The sequence below is a fragment of the Hemicordylus capensis genome, chromosome 1, assembly GCF_027244095.1.
Source record: "Hemicordylus capensis ecotype Gifberg chromosome 1, rHemCap1.1.pri, whole genome shotgun sequence".
Lineage (NCBI taxonomy): Eukaryota > Metazoa > Chordata > Lepidosauria > Squamata > Cordylidae > Hemicordylus > Hemicordylus capensis.
In genome coordinates this window covers 220,843,088-220,863,337 of record NC_069657.1, presented here as the reverse complement: position 1 = coordinate 220,863,337, position 20,250 = coordinate 220,843,088, and the positions used below count along the sequence as shown (strand labels likewise).

General features: G+C 42.9%; 1 protein-coding gene across 4 annotated transcripts; it reads left to right on the top strand.

Moving 5' to 3' along the window:
• The first annotated feature begins 270 nt into the window (after window positions 1-270).
• On the top strand, window positions 271-19,848 carry SUMO1 (small ubiquitin like modifier 1). 4 transcript variants are annotated; one of them, XM_053283213.1, is made up of 6 exons: window positions 996-1,217; window positions 5,657-5,731; window positions 10,379-10,456; window positions 12,392-12,463; window positions 17,621-17,689; window positions 17,927-19,848. In XM_053283213.1, exons 1-5 carry the CDS (start codon window positions 1,149-1,151, stop codon window positions 17,687-17,689), a joined length of 363 nt encoding a protein of 120 aa, XP_053139188.1. In that variant the 5' UTR covers window positions 996-1,148; the 3' UTR covers window positions 17,927-19,848. The 4 variants fall into 4 exon arrangements, with proteins under 4 accessions (XP_053139191.1, XP_053139190.1, XP_053139189.1 ...); XM_053283216.1 differs by lacking the exon at window positions 996-1,217 and adding an exon at window positions 271-540 and having other exon boundaries at window positions 17,621-19,848; XM_053283214.1 differs by lacking the exon at window positions 12,392-12,463 and having other exon boundaries at window positions 891-1,217.
• Window positions 19,849-20,250: the final 402 nt, after the last annotated feature.

Below are 20,250 nucleotides of genomic sequence, written 5' to 3'. Positions count from 1 at the left end.
TTCTGTATTTTAATCGCTAATTAAAATTGTGTTTTCATCCTTTGTGTTGCCCGTTCTGGATGCCTTCGTAGAAAAAGGCAGGGTAGAAATGCTGAAATTTATTTTAAAAAGAAACTGAGGGCTCGAAAGCGGGAAGGGGAAGCGGGGAGCGCCGCGCCAGGCAGCCCTCGCATCGCGGGACTGGAGGCGGCGCTGGGCTGGGCCTGGCTGCGGTCAGGGGGGCGCCACCAGGCAGCTGAGCCTGAGCGGGGCCGACCCTGGGAGGCGGGCTGTGGGGAGAAAAGGAGGGAGGAGCGCAGCGGGCGCTTCTTGGGGGCCGGGACTGGCGAGGGGGAAGTGAGCTCAGGCGCAGAGGAGGAAATCCCGCCCGCGCCCGGCCTGTGCGTGTGTGTCTGTGTTGTGCTCTCTCCTCCGTCTCCGCTCCGTGCCTGGCGAGAGCGAGCTTGGACGGGCTCCTTGGCGGCTCACTGGGGCGAGGGCGGCGGCGGCGGCGGCGGGGGCCAGCTGAGCCTGCGAGGGGAGGGAGACATGTCGGACCAGGTAGGTCGGAGGCGTCTTGCCCATCTCGACGCGCAGGGCCCCCCCTCCCCTTCTCGGGAGCGGCGAGCGGGCCTGCAGGCAGCCCCACCACGGCCGGCCAGCCCGCCTGCCTGCTCGGCCGTCCCGACGGGAAGCTCTTGGAGAGGAGGAGGAGGAGGCGTCCTTGATGGGGCACAACAACAATAAGGAGGGGCAGCAGCAGCAGCTGCCGTTTCGCTTGGCGCGGCTTCCCCTCCCGCAGCCAGAGGGAGCCCGGCGGGCGGGCGGGCGGACGAGGCAACCCCCACTCCCCCCTCCTCCTCTGAGAGGCACGAAGAGGCAGCTTGGCAGCCCCCGATGGCTTTTGCTTTGCTGCCGCGGAGGGCAGGCTGGCCTTCCGGCCTCTTCGTTGCCCATCCTCTTCGCCTTGTCCCGTCGTATTATGTAACGGGAGCAGCGGCTTTGCCCCGCGCGTGGCTTTCCGTTTCGCTCCTCGCGGGGCGGGTGGGCGAGCAAGCCCCTCTTGGGCAGGCAACCGAGCGACGGGAAACAAAGGCCAAAGTTTCTCTCCAGCTTGTTTGGGGTCTCTCGCCACCCACCGAGCCCGCTTTCACTTTTGTTTACATCCCATGGTACAGAAAACAAGCAAACAAAACATCTATTTATCTTTATTTTTTTATTTGGACGCTTCTTGTTTTGTAAGTAATCACTATGTTATCGGTACATAAGCATGATAAACAGGTGCTTTGAGTATTTCGTATCAATGGAGTTGTGTTTGGGATCATGATGATCTCTTCTCACAAGGCGGATGCTCTATATTTGTCTCGTAGGACATGTATTTGAGAAGGGTATTTCTTGGTAAGTATTCATGCTTTTTAAATGTGTGTGGAAGATTGTTCTATTTTGACTCCACACACACACACCCCTTTACAACCAGCTTGGATGGTGATTAAAAAAAAAGAAGCAGATAAATTATTTAGCAAGCTATATACAGTGGCAAAGAATTTTCCATTTATTGTATTTTTTTGAAATAAATCCCTGTTGTGGGTAAATAGTTACGATGACTGACATCTTGACTAAATTACTCGAGTAAGTAGTAGTGATGTGCACAGAACCACAGAGGTGTGGTTCAGCGCCGGTGGGGGGTTGCACTTATCCCTCCTGCCGCTTTCCCCCCACTGGCGCTCCGTTTTTAAAAAATGGTTTTTGGGGCGGCAGTGTTCCTCCCTGTAGCCCCTGCCCCTGTTGTTGGCCGAAAATACCGGAAGTATGGGCTGTGTGTGCATTTGCTGCCGCACGTGCGCGCCCGCCATACATGTTGCGTGCACACATAAGCACGCGGTGCATGCGCACACACGCCGGCCTGCACACACGCAGCCTGTATTTCCGGGATTTCCAGACAACGGAGGCAGGGGCAGCAGAGAGGAATGCTGCCGCCTCAAAACCTTTTTTAAAGAACGGAGCGGCGGTGGGGGATAAGTGCAACACACCCACCCTTAAAGGGAGACAACACCCCCCCGCCGGTGTCAGACTGGGAACTGGCACCAGCACAAAATGGTTTGCAGGCCTCTTGCATCGCCTGCGGACTGGTTAGTGCACATCCCTATTAAGTAGTCCTTTATAGTAACTCTTGAATTGTACTGTTGAGTAACTTAGTCTGGATGTCAACTGGTGAGTTAAATAAAACAATTTTTTCTAAATAGTGATAAGCGCTTCCTTTAACCATATTGTTAAATTGATTGTTTGTTTTTCCCTTTATGTTCCATAGTTTTCTATCTCCATCTTTTATTGTCATTGAGAATAAGAGATTAATAGAAGATAGAGCTGCTGGTAGCTTATAATATGTAGATTGGCATTGTATAGATAGGCTGACCATTATTTTTATTACTGTGATTTTATAATGTGGATTGTTAACTTAATAACGGAACTATATTGTATTGCATGGAACAGCTTTTGCAATTAGAATTCATTTCAAAGAATGTGCATTTAATGTTGCTAATGAAATGGAAGCAAATAGAGAAATAATTCTCAGTAAGACAGTATTCTTCTAGTAGCAGTTGCATTAACTTTGAGTCTTTGCCCTACTTCTTTCTGGTACCTGATATTGATGTGAGCTACAGGTATTAAAATACACACACAAACACACTGGCGTTTTGATGATTTTTTTCAGGGTGGGGGCGTGTCTGCCTTCAAGGCAAGATAGGCCCATTTCACACAGATGAATGTTATGTTAAGGGTTTGCATCTGGACTCAGGTATGCAGGTAGGATACAAATCCAAGTAGGAACTTTTCATAAGTGAACAGCCATGGTAATGCTTCTCTCATAACTGCTTTACTACATTTCAGGTAGTTCAGAATTCTATTTTCTGCACTTATACTTGCAAATACTTGGCAGAAGTTATTAATATATGCTTCAGCTTTCAAACATATTTTTGTTACAGATTCCTCTGATCTTGAAATTTGCTTGACATTTTTTTCAGTGTGTCAGAGAACAGGGGTTCCCAACTTTGGACCCCCATTGTAGCTGGAGATGATGGGAGTTAAGGTTGGGAACCCCTGTCATAGAGGATAGGAGACTGCGTTCTCAGTGCTGCAGTATAGTAGCATAACAAGTAGGGGTGTGCATGAACCGAGGTCCGTGCACAGGTTCAGTGCTGAACCGGTTCGGGCGAGGGCCATGCTCACCATGCAAATGGTGTCCACACATGCGCGGAGGTTGTGTGTGGGTTTGGGGCGGGGAGCGGTGTCACAGCAAGAAGCTGCATGGCGTGGTGGAGAGCTGGTAAGGACCTGTTAAGAACATAAGAACAGCCCTGCTGGATCAGGCCCAAGGCCCATCTAGTCCAGCATCCTGTTTCGCACAGTGGCCCACCAGATGCCGCTGGAAGCCACAGAAAGGAGTTGAGGGCGTGCCCTCTCATCTGCCATTACTCCCCTGCAACTGTTGTACTCCCTTTTAAAGGTCCCATTGCCCCCACCCTGTGCCACTGAACCAGCTCTGCCCTCACCCAAACCGGTTCAGCACCGAAGCTGTACATGACCCTCGGTTCGTGCACATCGTGAATAACAAGCTACAGCCCAGCTATGCTCTGCTTTTGAAAGAAGAGCATAATCTTGCTTGTGTTAGCTCCTTATACCAAATGTTTTAGCATGAGCCTCTGGTCTTTTATGGGGGGGTGGGTTTAAATTGAGCAGTGGATACATTCTCTTTTATTGCTTTGCCCAAGGTATGAAGAAATATTAATAAATTTTAGGTTTCTGCAAAATGTTCGCTCAAGAAGTGTAACGCTTTACTAAATGCTGAAATAACTGTCTTTCTGCAAATCTTTTCATATTTGCAAAGTTTTAAAAAAGTGTGTATGACATAGGAAGCTGCCATATACTGAGTTGACCATTGATCCATCTAGCTCAATATTGTCTAAACAGACTACACAGGCAGTGGCTTCTCGAAAGTTACAAGCAGGAGTCTCTCTCAGCCCTATTTGTCAAGGAGAGAACTTGATGTCAAGGAGAGAACTTGAAACCTTCTGCATGCAAGCATGCAGATGCTCTTCCCAGAGCAGCCTCATCCCCTGAAGGGAATATCTTACAGTGTCTTGCAAGAGAATTTTCAATTCTGAAGTGAGAAAGACTTCGAGTTTCCACAAAATGCCTAAGTTACTTTAGGTATTTTTCAGATGAATGTTAAGTGCATGGGTTTGGATCCAGTGTTTTTGTTCTGCTTGCAGAAGGAGAGTTCTGTTCCTTCTGCAAGTACAACTCGCTTTCCAAGAACAGAGCAAAAACTTTAGATTCAACCCATCATCACTGGAGCAAGAAGATTGTGCTCTTTGTAGCTCAGAACAGATTTATGTACTTTATATTTGTGCCAGGATTCATACTCAGAACCTAATCAGGCTATTCAGTTGGAATACCTGTAGTGGCAGACAAGCTTCTGTAAAAGGCAAGCTGGACCACCATTGCTGACCGTCTCCAGCAGCGCAGTGTGTAGCCATGGGGAAGTATTGGGTGTGTTCTTGGTTGGGGCAACATTTGTGGCCCAGTTAAGGGTGTGCTCTTGAACATCCTCCAGACTTCTCTGCCACTCACAAAGGTTCTTTGGCAGATGTGCATGAGTTCTTCAGCAGACATATTAACATGGAAAAGGTTCCCTGAATGTACAACATTTTAAAACTGTTAACATATAGGATAAAACATAAATTAGTTTTATTATGCATATTTTAATCAAGAGACGGGAACTCTTCTCTTTCCAGCTTGGGACTCCCAAGTGGAAATTATACTGAAGTGTGCTTATTCTATTTAAGTTTTAGTTTTTCCTTTGAGGGATCCATTAGAATCCCCATAGTACTTATTTGTAGTTTTAACTTTGTTCATTGAACTGATACATTACTGAGAAAAGCCAAATTTTTTTCAACTTCTGTGAAAAAATGCATGCAGTACTCAGTGGTGTGCAAGGTGAAGGTACATGTAACTACATCTTCCTTTTAGGCATTATGATAACACACTGCTATGCGGTACGTAAGCCTTCCAGGGGCCTATAAGGGATGCATTCTTATTTTTTCCCCTATTTCAGCTGCAGTAACATAGTGGTCAAACCACTTGATCTTGTCAACCAGAAACAAAAACCGTTTTTTGAATTTATTCGCAGATAAAGGGTCCCTCTAACAATTTATCTATAACTCTTTGCTTATGCTGTATTCATACCCCACCTTAAAAAAAATAAAATAGCAAAGTGGTTTACTAAAGTCTTCTGTGATCTGTGGTATGATGTCTGTTGGTATCTTACTGTCTGCTGTGATCTCAGGTGGAAGGGTGAGATACAAATTACTTAAATTATGCATGTATTGTTGCTTGACCTGAGTGATGGATCTTCCTTTTATTTTTAAGCTTAACTAATAATAATAAATTCAAAGATTCTTATTGTGGTCTCCATACATTTACTAAAATGTTTTATCCCTCCTCCCCCAGTCTTTTGCAGTGTGCTGTCTGATTAATTTTACACATAGAGGAAAGACCAAGGTGTCTGTTTTGGTGTTAATTAATTGAAAATATGCAAAAAGATGCTATAGAGCAGTCCAATGAAAATAGTTTGTAGCTGCAATTTATTGCTTTCTCTGTGTTTTTGTTTGTTTTGCAGGAAGCCAAACCATCAGCAGAGGACTTGGGAGACAAGAAAGAGGGAGAATACATTAAACTCAAAGTCATTGGGCAGGTGAGATTTTCAGATTTTCTCAGGTACAGGTGATGTCTCTTTACATGCGTGCATGCACACATACAGCATATACCTATACAATAGAATGGCTTTATTTCTCATGCCTAGATGTATGTTTCTGGCTCATGTTCAGTTCATGTTGCATTTGCAAGATGAATGTGCTTATGTTCTGTTTGTAGACTTTTCTAGTAATAACTCTGGCTGACATCCAGATGAACTCTGTGCTGACATGCCAGGGTTTTCCATCGCACGAGGAGGGAGTGACTTTTTTTTGTGATCTGGTGATCTCTAATTCCCTCTGAAGCTACTTGTGCCTTCTGAAATTATCTCACTGAGTGTCTCCAAAACCTCAGGAGACATAGTTTCAGAAGGCACAAAACTGTGTCCCCGCCCCACCCCCACACTTACCCAATGGAAAACCATAGTGTATTGGCCGAGGGTTAGTCTGAGTGTTGGCCAGTGTCTTGGGCTTGTGTTCCAAATCTCCAGATTTCTGGGTGGCACGGAAGTACTATGACACTTAATATGCACTATCAGTTAGGGGTGTGTTCGGCCGTCTCGTTTCAAATCTAGCTCAGCCAAACTGGTCCCAGTCCGGTTCAGCCATCAAACCGGGCTGAGCTGGATTGTGCGTCAGGTTGGGTGTACTTGTAAAGGAGAATCCTTGAGGATTTCCTCTTACAAATAAAAGGGACATCCCTAATTCTAATGGTAAAGGCAGGGGGTGGGTAGTGAAAAAAGCGGCCTCCATATCTTTAGAGGAGGTGGTGGCCAAGCCCCCCACCGGCCTTCCAAATGACAGCCAGGGCCAGCTGCGGCCCAGTTTGGCCTCTGCACATATGCAGAGGCCATTTACTTCACCACATGATTTGCCTCCCCATGTGAAATGGCCTCAGTGCATGCATGGAGGTCACTAAAATGGCCTCTGCACATGGATAGATGCCTGAATTGGGCTGCAGCTGGCCCGGGCTGTCATTTGGGAGGCTTGAGGGGGCTTAGAGGTGCCCCCTCTACTGCTTCTTTTCCACCACTTCTAAATGTATGCTTTCTTTCGCTATTCTCCCCTCCCCCTGCTCACTGCCTTTACCATTAGGAATAGGAATGTCCCCTATACCCAAGCTGGTCCATGAACCAGTTCTTAGAACTGGGGGGTGAGCTGGTTCAAAGTTGGACTGCCCAAATCAGGCCAGCTCGATGTTGAGCCCAGCTCAAAGTGAGCAGGCTTGCACATCCTTACTATCAGTGCATATTAAGTGCATAATATGTCCTATTAGTATACATGGTGACTTTCAGAGTTTCATAAGTAAAGCATAAGGCCCCAGGGAGCTTTGTAGGGAGGGAGAAACAACGAGAGGGATGAACAGGTGCAAGTACTTAAACTTCATTACATAAAAGGTTTAAGGACTTCTTTAGCTTGTGCAGAGATGGCACTAGATTGAATGCGGGTAGGAAAGAGGAATAAAAGATTAACAGAAAGGCCCTGCTGGATCAGGCCTAAGGTCTCTCTCCCTTTCACACAGTGGCCCACCATATGCCTCTGGGAAGCACACAAGCAAGAGCTGAGGGCATGCCCTCTTCCCCACAACTGGTATTTAGAGGCATCTTGCCTCTGAGGCTGGAGGTAGTCTATAGCCATCAGACTAGTAGCCATTGATAGACCTGTCTTCCATGAATTTATCTAAACTCCTCTTAAAGCCATCCAAGCTGTTGACTGTCTCCACATCTTGTGGCAGAGAATTCCACAGATTGATTGTGTGTTGTGTGAAAAAGTACTTCCTTTTGTTGGTCCTAAATTTCTTGTCAATCAGTTTCATGGGATGACCCCTGGTTCTAGTGCTATGTGAGAGGGAGAAAAATGTATGCCTATCAACTGTTGCCATACCATGTGTGATTTTATAGACCTCTGTCATGTCCGCCCTCAGTCGTCTTTTTTCTAAACTAAAAAACCCCAGATGTTGTAGCCTTGCCTCATAAGGAAGGTGTTCTAGGCCCCGGATCATCTTGGTTGCTCTCTTCAGCACCTTTTCCAGTTCTACAATATCTTCCTTAAGACATTGTGACCAGGAATGTACACAACACTTCAAATGTGACTGCACCATAGTTTTGTATAAGGGCATTATAATATTAGCGGTTTTACTTAATAATAAATAATAAATAAACATTCTTATTTATAATGCCCTTGTATAAGGGCATTATAAATTTAGCAGTTTTATTTTCAAACCCTGTCTGAATGATTCCAAGCATGGAATTGGCCTTTTTCACAGCTGCCGCACATTGCGTCAACACTTTCTAAGAACTGTCTACCATGACCCCAAGATCTCTCTCCTGGACTGTCATTGATAGCACAGACCCCATCAGCTTATATATGAAGTTGGGTTTTTTTGCCCCAATATGCATCACTTTATACTTGCTAACACTGAACCACATTTGCTATTTTGTCCACTCACCCAGTTTGGAGAGATCCTTTTGGAGCTCCTTGCAATCACTTTTGGATTTCACTATCCTAAATAGTTTGGTGTCATCTGCAAATTTGACCACCTCTCTTATCCCAACTTCTAGATCATTTATGGATTCATTGAAAAGCACTGGTCCCCGTACAGATCCTTGGGGGACCCCACTTCTTACTTTCCTCCATTTAGAGAACTGTCAATTTATCCCTACCTCTGTTTCCTGTCCTTCAATCAGTTACCAATCCACACATGAACCTGTCCCCTTATCCCTTGACTACTAAGCTTTCTCATGATTCTTTGATGAGGAACTTTGTTGAAAGCTTTTTGAAAATCCAGGTATTCTATGTCAACTAGATCTCCTTTATCCACACACCTCTTTGACATTCTCAAAGAACCCCAAAAGGTTAGTGCAGAAGCCATGCTGGTTCTCCTTCAGCTGGGCCTGTTCTTCTATGTGCTTTACAATTTTATCCTTGAGGATGCTTTCCATTGATTTGCTTGCAATGGAAGTTAAGCTAACTGGCCTGTAATTTCCCGGATCGCCCCTGGATCCCTTTTTGAAAATTGGTGTTACATTGGCTACTTTCCTGTCCTCCGATACAGAGCCTGATTGTAGGAAGCCCAGGGTGAGGCATTTTAATATCTCACTTGGTGAGTAAGGCCCAAGTATGTCTTTACACATAAAATATGCAAATTATTATTTCATTTCACTGGCATTTCATGTACTGAAATTAGTCTTTCCATAGTGGTTGGCAAGGCAGTGCATATATTTGAAATTGCCATTGGATAATTTTCTAGCGTTGATTAATTTAGTCTCATGTGGATGGGAAATTTGCTAGTGAAAAAGACTTCCTTATTACTGATTTAAATCAATCTACCAGGTCTACGGTTTCCCAGACACTGAAGAGACAAAAATATCATTGTGTCAATTAGGAGCAAGAGTCAAGGGAGACTGGGAAGTATCTTTTTCTCTTGACTGATAACCCACAAACTACTGCAGTGGAATGAATGAGAAATGTAAAATGCTCTAGAACTGGAATTCCTGCATTGAGCTAGCAACCAGAGAAGCAAGGAAAGCGTGCTTTGGCATTTCCTGTTGTAACATGTGAAGTGAGTATCTGCACATAGAGAAATGACCCCTGGAGCTCATAGATCTTACTTTGGGCGAGCTTCAGAGATCGATGTACTGTATTTTGTACACCCCCCACGAGAACTCTTTCTGCTTGTGCTGTAATGGATGAACTGAGAAAGTTGCTTAAGTCTTCTAATACTCATTCACTTCAAAATGAGCAAGTGGGGCTTTAGCTTAGTCATAGAATGTGTTTTGTATGTAGCCCCTGGCATCTCCAGGTTTGTTTGAGAAAGAAATTCTCAAACAGGGAAGAGAGCTGGTTTTGTGGTAGCAAGCATGACTTGTCACCTTAGCTAAGCAGGTGGACCCCCCTTAGCTAAGGAGGGTCCACCCTGGTTGCATATGAATGGGAGCACTGTAAGATATTCCCCGTAGGGGATGGAGTTGCTCTGGGAAGAGCATCTAGGTTCCAGGTTCCCTCCCTGGCATCTCCAAGACAGGGCTGAGAGAGATTCCTGCCTGAAACCTTGGAGAAGCTGCTGCCAGTCTGTGTAGACAATACTGAGCTAGATAGACCTATGGTCTGACTCAGTATATGGCAGCTTCCTTTGTTCCTAAACTCTGGAGAGCTGCTCTTATTTTGGAGCAGAATACTGGTCTAGATGGACTTGCGTAATGCCTCTGTATAAGGCAGCTTAATATGTTCATGTGCAAATGGCATAAAACTGACTGGGTTGATAGTGGTTGGGATTCAGAGGTCATATTTGTATCATAGATTGTTGTTTGTAATGTTTTATTTGCACTAGCTGGAGCTGGGGAACACAAGACAGGTTTCAGTAAAGAACAATACATTGCAAACAGTTGAGAAAATCAAAGGAAACCTTTAACAAAGCAAAGAGTGCCATCTGTTGTGCGTTTTAAAAAACCTGAATTAGATGAACTTGATCAGTGTCAAATTAGACTACTCATCAGCTATTGGAGTGAGTGTGTGTGTGTATACTGAAGGATCAAGCAAGCAAATGTAGGGAAAATGTGAGCATAATATTCCATTGTGAAATACTTGTTTCAAATAAAACAAATACCTTTAATAATATGAGAGGCTAATATATTATGTTCTTTTTACAGGATAGCAGTGAAATCCACTTCAAGGTGAAGATGACAACACATCTAAAAAAACTTAAAGAATCTTACTGTCAGCGACAGGTGTGTGAAATTGTGATCTTTCTCCTTAAAATACAACTGAGTTTTTTCCATTCTGTGAAAGTAAAGGGGACTGAAGTGGGATTGATAAAATGTAACACTGCGGTACACCAAGTGAACAAGGAACTGTATTATAATATGCTATGGGTTCTTTTAGTGATGATGCATGTGCTAGCGTTTGGTTGAGATGAATTTTCACATACATTCTAACTGCTAAAAGAATGAAACTCAGTAATAGTATTTTCACAAGCAGTCTGGCTGCTCTAAGAGATGTGAAATGCCAGCTTTGGTGAGATTAAAACAACTTTAAGTAGCATTGAGTAGTAAAGACATGGAATTGAAGAAAGGAGAAACCAAGTTCTTGGAAAAACCTCCATATAGAGTCTGGGAACAAGAGAGGCTATGAGTTCTCTGCAAAGGAATGGGCAGGCAGGCATCAACCAAAGTGCTCACTAATCAGCCAAAGCCAAGAAAGTTTTTAACTCTGAGTCAGAATCCAGTAGATCTATATAACATGTCCTTACTTTTCTTAGTTTTAGTGATTTGAATAAACCAAAATATCTTAAGTGTAAAAAACCCATTTTTTAGTAACTGCAGGCGATAGGACTATTCTAAAGAAATTAGAAAAATTCTAAACAATATTTGCAAGCTAAAATAGTGTCAACTTATACATCAGATGGGAGTAGTTATTTAAATCATGTATATACCGGTTTTTAACAAAAGTTCTCAAAGCGGTGTACACAGCAAAAGGTATGAGAAAACGCATTCCTGTCACAGTACTTTTTTTAAAAAAAAACCCAAATGAGACCAGCAACATCCAGTGGAGAAACACTATGCTGGACTGAATAGTGGCAGTTGTTCTTCCTTTGCTAAATATGAGAACCACCATGCAATTTAGCCACTTTGCAGAAGCTAAGCATGTCTTAGTGTGGTCAGTGACTGGATGGGAGACCCACATATGCCACCTTTTGGGGACAGGGTCATAGCTCAGTGATAGAGCAAAGTTGTCTCTTTGCCCTGTTAGCTGAGGTTAATTAGGCAATCTGCACATGAATATCGCAATAATACAATATTAAATATTGTATTACCTTTCTTAATTTTTTTTTCTTTTTAAAGGGAGCTTACAACCAGATTTGAAACCATAAAATGCAACCATCATAAAAAAGTAAAAGCAAAGCCAGAAATGGCATTGCAGAGACACAAAACCTAATAAAATAAAACACAGCACAAGGAATCAAACAGAGATTGGAAATGCCTGGAACATAGGAAACTGCCTTATATCAAGTCAACCATTGGTCCATCTAGCTCTGTACTGTTTACAGTGAGTGGTAGTGGCTTCTCCAAGGTTTCAGGCAGGAGTCTTTCCAAGCCCTGCCTGGAAATGCTAAAGATTGAAGCTAGGACCTTATTCCTGCAAAGCAGATGCTCTACCACTGAGCTATGGTCTTATCCCCAAAGAACTCATAGGTGACTGCACCAAAACCTGCTTAGCTTCAGCAAGGTGGCTGTCTCATGCACCTTTAGACAGTGCTCTGGGCCTGTCTGAACAGCCATGTCTTGGCAAGGTGGTGGAATCTTGGGAGGGCATGTGCCAGTTGAACTTCAAGGGAGTTCTGGAGGGAGGGGAGGCACCACAGAGAAAGCCTGCTCCCACATGGCCACCAGACAAGCCTCAAAAGGAAATTGCACATGCAGGCAATCCCCTCTGTGTTCTTAGAGGATGAGCAGGTTGATGCGAGAGCAGATAGTCCTTGGGTATCTTGGCCCTAAAGCCATTTAGGACTTGAAAGGTGAATGCCAGTGCCTTGAATTGTGCCCAGATATCCCAGTCTCCCTTGGTAACTTAGATGGTCATTAACGTCTATGTGTTTTAAAAACCTTTTGTCTTACATGTCACCTTAAATAACTAATTTCTTCCTCTTTCCCCCCTCTCTTTAGGGAGTTCCAATGAATTCACTCAGGTTCCTCTTTGAGGGTCAGAGAATTACTGATAATCATACTCCAAAAGAGGTACATTTTTCATTGGGCCAGTTCATACATTGCACAGAGCCAAAACCTTGCTAATTTCCCTGAGCTGCAGGAGTGCATGCTCCCTAATGCTTGGTCCCTGCAAAACCTCAGAAGAATTCTTTGTGGTTAAAAAGAAGTAGGGTCACTTGTGATGTCCAAACCAACCAATCCTTGACTTATTCAATCCAAAGCTGCAAAATAAACCACATGTTCAGATCATGGCTTATTTTGCCGCTTTGGATAGAATAAGCCAAGGATTGGTTGGACATTGCAAGGGATCCTGGCTTCTTTGAAATCACAGTCAGAAGTAGAGTTCTGCCAAGGCTTGTGTCGGTAGGGGAGGAGGGAGCACACACTCCTGAGATTTGGGGACATGGCATGAAGCCACATTTTAACTTTGGCTCCTTAGTGAGCAGTTCCAAATGGCAGCTCCAACTCTTTGCAAACAAGATGTATAGGGACTTCTGTGTCAGTTGGGTTCTGAAAGGAAGCTTGGGGTAATTTTGGTGGCTGCTTTCCATGGTAGTTTGTTTTACAAACATTTGCTAAGTCAAGAAGATGTTCAACTTTGTTTTCATAGTGTTAGAGACCATGTAGGCCTTTTAGTTTACTCCCTGCATCCCCCACACCCCCAGCTAGATGGAGGAGAGACCCAGAGCTAGTGCATCCACCACAGATGGCTGTCCAGCCTCTGCTTGAAGACCTCCATGCCTCCCTGCAATTGGTTCTATTGTTGAACTACACCTACCATTAAGAAGTTTCTCCTAACGCTGGACCACACTCTTCCCTCTTGGAACTGAAGCCCATCAGATCTAGTCTTGGGACAGCAGAGAACAAGTCTTTGTCCTCTTCTGTGTGGTAGCACTCTTGAAATACCTGAAGGGCTATTGAACCCCTCCTAGGTCTTCCTCGGGCTAAACATACTCAGTTCCTTCAACCTTTGTCGACATTCTTTTGAAAGTGCAGTGCCTAGAACTGGACACAGTACTCCAGATTAGGTCTGATTAGTGTGGAATAAAGTTGAATGATTGCTACTTGTGATTTGGAAACTGTGGTTCTGTTAATGCAGCTTAAAACAGTGCTAGCAATTTTTGCAGCTTTATCACACAACAGACTCATGTTCATTCTGAGATCATTTCCACATGTTCTACCGCCAAGCCAGGTATTCTCCATCCTACACCTATGCATTTGATTCTCCTCCCCCCCCCCCCACACACACCCAATTGTAGAACTTCGTATTTGATTTGGTTGAATTTAATTTTGTTAGTTTTCAGCCAGTTTTCAGCTTTATTAAGGTTATCTTGAGATGTATTCCTCTTTACTGAAATGTTACCTATCCCCCTAGTTTTGTGCGAATTTGATGAGGATTCCCTCCCAAATTTTTTATGCAAGTCACTGATAAAAATGTTCATGAGTGCAGATGCTAGACAGAGGTTCAGATAGTACATCAGCAAGTTATTTTAATACCCCAGGATGCAGCTCTGAAGAATTGAACCTAACTTAAGGTAGATAGGTGTTTTTGGCCCATTCCTCCTCAATCTGCAAAGGCAATCCTGACCCCGCCCCCCATCACCACCCACCACCACCATTCACAGTGCTTTGTAGGGTTGCACATAGTTTCCCTTTTGGGAGAAAATGAAAGTAAAATAAGAACTGGATAGCCTTTCTCACCCATTAATATTTCTCACCCTTAATGAGCAGTGGGCCTGTTGTTTCCTTCTCCTTCATGTTACTTCAAACATACCTGGAAAAAGCCCTTTTTGTTGTTAGCATCTTTTGCCAGCTTTGGATCATTCTGAGATTTAACTTTCCTGGCTTTGTCCCTACAAGGCTGGGTTACTTGTCTGCATTTGTCCTTGGTGACCTGTTGTTCCTTCACTTTCGTATATTCTTTCCCACTCATCACTTAGCCTTTTATGCAACCACATTGACTTTTTTTTCTTTCTCATTGGAATTGTTTCATTCATGCATGCATTCATTCGATTTCTATACCACCCTTCCAAAAACGGCTCAGGGCGGTTTATACAAAGAAATAACAAACAAATAAGATGGAACCCTGTCCCCGAAGTACTCACAATCTAAAAGGAAACACAAGATAGACACCAGCAACAGTCACTGGAGATCCTGTGCTGGGGGTGGACAGGGCCAGTTACTCTCCCCCGCTAAATAAAGAGAATCACCACGTTAAAAGGTGCCTCTTGCCAAGTTAGCAGGGGGAGAGTAACTGGCCCTGTCCACCCCCAGCACAGTACCTCCAGTGACTGTTGCTGGTGTCTATCTTGTGTTTTTTTAGATTGTGAGCCCTTCGGGGACAGGGTTCCATCTTATTTATTTGTTATTTCTTTGTGTAAACCGCCCTGAGCCGTTTTTGGAAGGGTGGTATAGAAATCGAATGAATGAGTTAGCGGTTTGTGACTCTGCTTTTGGTAGCTCCCCATTCAGGCACTCCCACCCATCTTGGACTCCTTTCTCCATTTGTTTAACTAGTCATGGAATCCTATGTAGCACTTCTGTTAAAAACCAGTTTTCCTGAAATTCAAAATACATATTTGACTATGTTCACATTTAGCTTTTTATAAGATCAGAATTCCAGTGTTACATGGTCTCTTTCCCCAAACGTTCTCAGTACTACACACTCACTGATTGACTCTTCCCTATTGATTAGGATGTCAAGGATAGTCGATCCTTTTGCTTGTTGCTTAATTTTCTGAAAGAGGGAGTTGCCAGTAAGGCAGGTCAGGAATTTGTCATGAGATCTGATGCTTAGTGAAGTTTGTCTTTCCACATAGGAAGCTGCCTTCTACCATTGATCCATCTAGTTCATTATTGTCTGCACTAACTGGCAGGGCTTCAGATGGGTATTTCCTGTATACTTGAGGACTGAGCCTGTGATCATCTGCATGCAAAACAGATGTTCTGCCACTAAGCTGAGGTCCTCCCCCAAGGTAGAAGTTAGGGTAGTGAAGTCTCTCATTGCTGCCAACTTTTGCTTCCTTGAAACATTTGTAATCTGTTTCTGAAAAGCATGATTCACATCCTCTCTTTGGTATGGCAGCCAGCAATGGGCTCTAATCACAATGCTGTTTTTATTTGATTCTCCATTTATTTTTACAAAATATTCTCTACTAAGCTAAGCTCTTCACAGCAATAGATTTATGTGCAGGTGTACACGGTTGACATAAAATCCTGCTCCTCCTCTTCTACTACTACTATGAATATTTATATACTTCTTTTCGACAAAAGTTCCCAGAGTGGTTTACACAGAAAAGCAATAAATAAATAAAGTTCCCTGCCCCAAAAGGCTCACAATCTAAAAAGAAACATAAAATGGACATCAGCAACAGCCACTAGAGGGATGCTGTGCTGGGGTTGGACGGCCAGTTGCTCTCCCTCTGCTAAATAAAGAGGTCCACCACTTCTAAAAGGTGCCTCTTTGCTCAGTTAGCAGGGGAATAACTGCATCTATTTTCTGTTGCATCTGTTCTTTTTGAACAAGTTATATAATTCAGTAGCCACATTCCAGTCCTGGGACCCATTCCACCAAGTCCCTATTCTAGCCGCATTTACCTTCCTGTACTATTTTATTTCCCATACCCTGTGCAGTGGTGTATAGATATCACAAGTCATGGATATCATGCTCCAATGTCTACAGCTATCTCACTGTGGGGTTTGCTAGACAACCCTACAACCTCTCTAGTTTCTGCTGTAGCACCCAGTCTCCATGTTTAGTAATTGTTTAGGCTTTTGTCTCTGTCTCCCGCAGGATTTCGTTTAAAGCACTCTTGACCAGGTTTGTCAGGCTTCTGCCAAACACATTTCCCCAGTCCTTGTGAGGTGCAGCCTATCTTCTGCCAGTAGTCCTACATTAAGGAAATGGAATGTCCTAGGAACGAAATCTCTTTGAACAACAGCTTCCCACCAAGTTGCAAGCTGCTTCTTAAACTCCACTAAGTTTCAGAAGTGGCTTGCTTTGGAGCATGGGAAGATCCCCCCCCCCCTTTCTGGGGATCAAGCCCTGCTGGGCAACTACAGTAAGTTGTGCAGTTCCCCGGATTGTCATTTATGATTGTAAACAAGGGGCTGTGCAGCAAGGTGTGTGTGTGTGTGTGTGTGTGTGTGTGTGTGTGTGTGAGAGAGAGAGAGAGAGAGAGAGTTATAAAACACTTACCTACGTCCTCTGGACAAGTCCATATTTGCTGGAAAACCATTGGGGCGTATAACTCTTCAAACATATTTTTAAACCCACTGCCTTTAAACCTTTGTTGTTATGTGTGTTTCTCTTGACATGTGAACAATTACTATCTTGAAGTGATCCTAAAACTTGAGAGTCTGTTTGCTGTAGTAGTTAGAGTGTTGATTAGAACTGGGGAGACCTGGATCCAAATTCCCACTTGGCCAGAAAGCTCATTAGGTGACCCTGTACCATTTATATTCTTAGACTAAATTACCTTGCAGGTATGTTATCGTGAGGGGAAAGTCATTTGTGCCATGTAGGCAAGAACCATGCCTTGCCTTGGAGTAAAAGTTAGATATAAATAAAACTTCAGGCTTGTGAGTATGTTAGTGATGACTTCCTACAATTGCCCTGTTCCTCATGACCAGAATGGGTAATTATTCTGAATATATAAAATATTGGCATAGGCTCCGACCCCTATGCAATTATTCAGAAATAAGTCCCATTGCTTCTAATGGAATTTGCTTCCAGTAAGTGTGTGTAAGATTATATCCTGAACATAAGCTACCCCATTTCCTTAAAATCTAATTGAAGTTCAAAATAGCAAAACAGCTCCACATTCATTAAATCAGCCCGCTCAGTTTAATACCCAAAATAGCAAAGTGGTATGGTACAGAAGTATGTCGGAGCCCAGATTTTCTGTGGGTCTCTGTAAGATGTGAATTCCAGAGTTGGAAAGCTGCTACTGAGATGGCCTAGAGTTTGTGGGTGCACTTGTGTTCGTATTCCATGCAGATGGGGCACTATTTAGCAGTGGTTGTTGGTCCCCACAATGGTGACATTGCCTTCTGAGATCCAGTCATACAAGTATGTTGGAATTTTATCAAGCGGTTGCTATGTACTTTTTAAACAGGAAATTTCTAAAATGCAGTGGAAAACCTTTATTATATAATTTTTTAAAAAACCTTTTTGTTATTTTATAGCTTGGGATGGAAGAGGAAGACGTGATTGAAGTTTATCAGGAACAGACAGGAGGCCATTCAACAATTTAGGTTATTTGCTTTCCCCCCCTCTTTCCCTTTTATCCTTTTTTATTTTTAAATAATAGTTCTTTTGTAATGTGGTGTATAACACTGAATTGAAACCGGCACCCCATCCCCATATCTGGGGCTTTATTTCCAATTGTCTGTTCTGAATTCTTGTGCTCATTATACACTATCATTTGTTGTGCCGAACTCTTGTGATCCCCCTGCAGTTGTACTACCCTCTTTTCCCTGTTTCCTCTTTAGAAATACACCCACCCACACATGCATTTGTGTGTTCACAAGGCTCATGTATTTCAAGCACGTTAACAGATCTGTCAGATGGGCAAAGGTTCCTCATACCTTCCATACTCCGAAGTGTTGATGTGGGACTCTTCCTTGTGGATTTTAAGATACAAAGGAGATGAAGCTTTTCTGAAATCTTAACAGCGGAAGGATTGTGCCCTCAAATTAAGAACACTTTTTCTGTAGCTTTTGCTAATGACCTAGGACAGAGAAGTATCCAGATTGATGGAAAAATGTATGTGTGTTTCCCCCCCGGTAATATGATATTTTAAATGACTTCACTGAAGAGAACATGGAAAATCTTACAGATTTCTCATCGACAAAAGAGCCTAGGACAGTTCTAATTTTAGTAGTAGTTAATACATCTTCATGCACCAAGAGTTGCTAATTATCTTTACATTGTTGTACCTTTTTGAGCTGGTTTGAATGGACATACTGTACTGGCTTTCCTTAAATAAATGAGAGAATTACATATATAAACATCTGCTTTTTTTTTTTTTTTTTTTGAGATATTTGAAACTGGGAGACTTGCAAAATCAGCAAAGAATATTAAGGAACATTGGTTTCACACACTGACCAATGCTTGAGAATATGATAGTTTAAAAATTGGTTGTTAAAGTTTTGGTTCATCTTGTGATTTAACACCTCCTTTCTGCTTGCTCTCAAATTCTAAATAGCCGTCAGAGTTTATCTTCAATCTGCTAACTGTTGTATATTGTACATGCAGTGTCTGCCTCCTGAATTCTGTTCGCATATTGTTGAAAAATAAAAGGAAATTGTAAGACTGGAGAAAAACCAAGACATTTGTTAACCCCTTGTTTATAACACTTAACGTTTTCCTTAGATGTAATATCGGGGAGCACCAAGGCCTCTATTTCAGGGAAAGGTAGTTGCCAGAAGGACTCATTAAAATGAATGGGCCTAAAGTCAGTTGTGACTAAACTTGACCCACTGATTTCAGTGCAATTAAGGCATGACTAACTTTTTTCTGTATGGGGGCCAAGGTGCCTAGAGTTGCTTTGAAAATCTTTGCGCTCAGTCCAACAAATGCTGTATTGCCTGGAAATGAAACAAAATTGTGTGAAAAGCCTATTATGCTTGATGCTTACTGAAAGATATTGTGACAAGAATCAGACCCCTTTGTGAAATCACAGGCCTAAGATCAAGATCTCGCCCCCTTTTGAAGCTTCAAGTTTTGTCATGTGACTTCAGTAGGATCAGGACTGGAGCCCTTGCCCCAAATCCTACTTCCATGTATGTAGAAGTAAGCCTCATTTGACTTCCAGAGAGCTCACATCTATGTAAGTGTTCTTAGGTTGTAGGTACTTCTGAAAATACTTGCCATACCAGTGCTGTCCTTAAGTAAATAGACAATGGTTAGAGCAACTTTCTGAAATAAAAGCTATTCAGTGGTTTTGTGGCGTTTGTTCTGTGAAGTGGTATCTGAAATGAGGGCTGTTCCCTTTTTAAGATATTTTGTTTCCTAATTGGTTGTCAAACTCCCAACACTCTTGACCTTCTTACCTATTTTAGCAAGTTGCAGAACAGTGTCCTAGAAAACCTGTCGTGCTACATGGAGCCCTTTAGCTCAGGTTTAGGCTGTGGTGATGGCAGGATAGAAACGCATTGCTCTACCTCTGCTTTTTTTCCCCTTTGCAAGGGGAGTGGGGAAAGAACAGACATTGAGACTGAAATGTTCTTAAGCATGTTTTAACAAACCAGTTGATTAATTGTGAATTTAACTTTTTTTAAGCTGGCACTTATTGTAAAGTGTTAAATGGATCTTCTCCAATGCTTGTAGTATCCATGTCCCACTTCTGATGCCTTTTTGTACACATGCTAAACTTTTTTTAAAAATTAAAATTTGTTTTCAAAAATCATAATGTGGGGTTAAGTGTTATATTAACTAATCCATGCGCACAAGAATAAATAGCCTGAGTGAAAAGTGAATGTAAATGTGTTTTATCCTGGCACTTTTTCAAATTCCAGTGAAACATCCACTTATATGAATAGCCCATTGGGCTGGTGTGGATCAAGTCATTGCCATGTGGGAATAATGTGGAGAGCATCCCTGTACTCTGACATTTTCCAGGTTATACCATTTGGAGCATATAGAAATTGAGGGGCAGTGGGGAGAAATGCTTAAATCATAACATTCACATATAATATTTACCACAAATACCATTGCATGTAGAAACATGTTAAGTACAGATTTAAATCGGCTTCTAACATTCGTTACTAGTGAATCTGTGGGTTAGTTTTACAGTAGCTACATGTCACTGCAG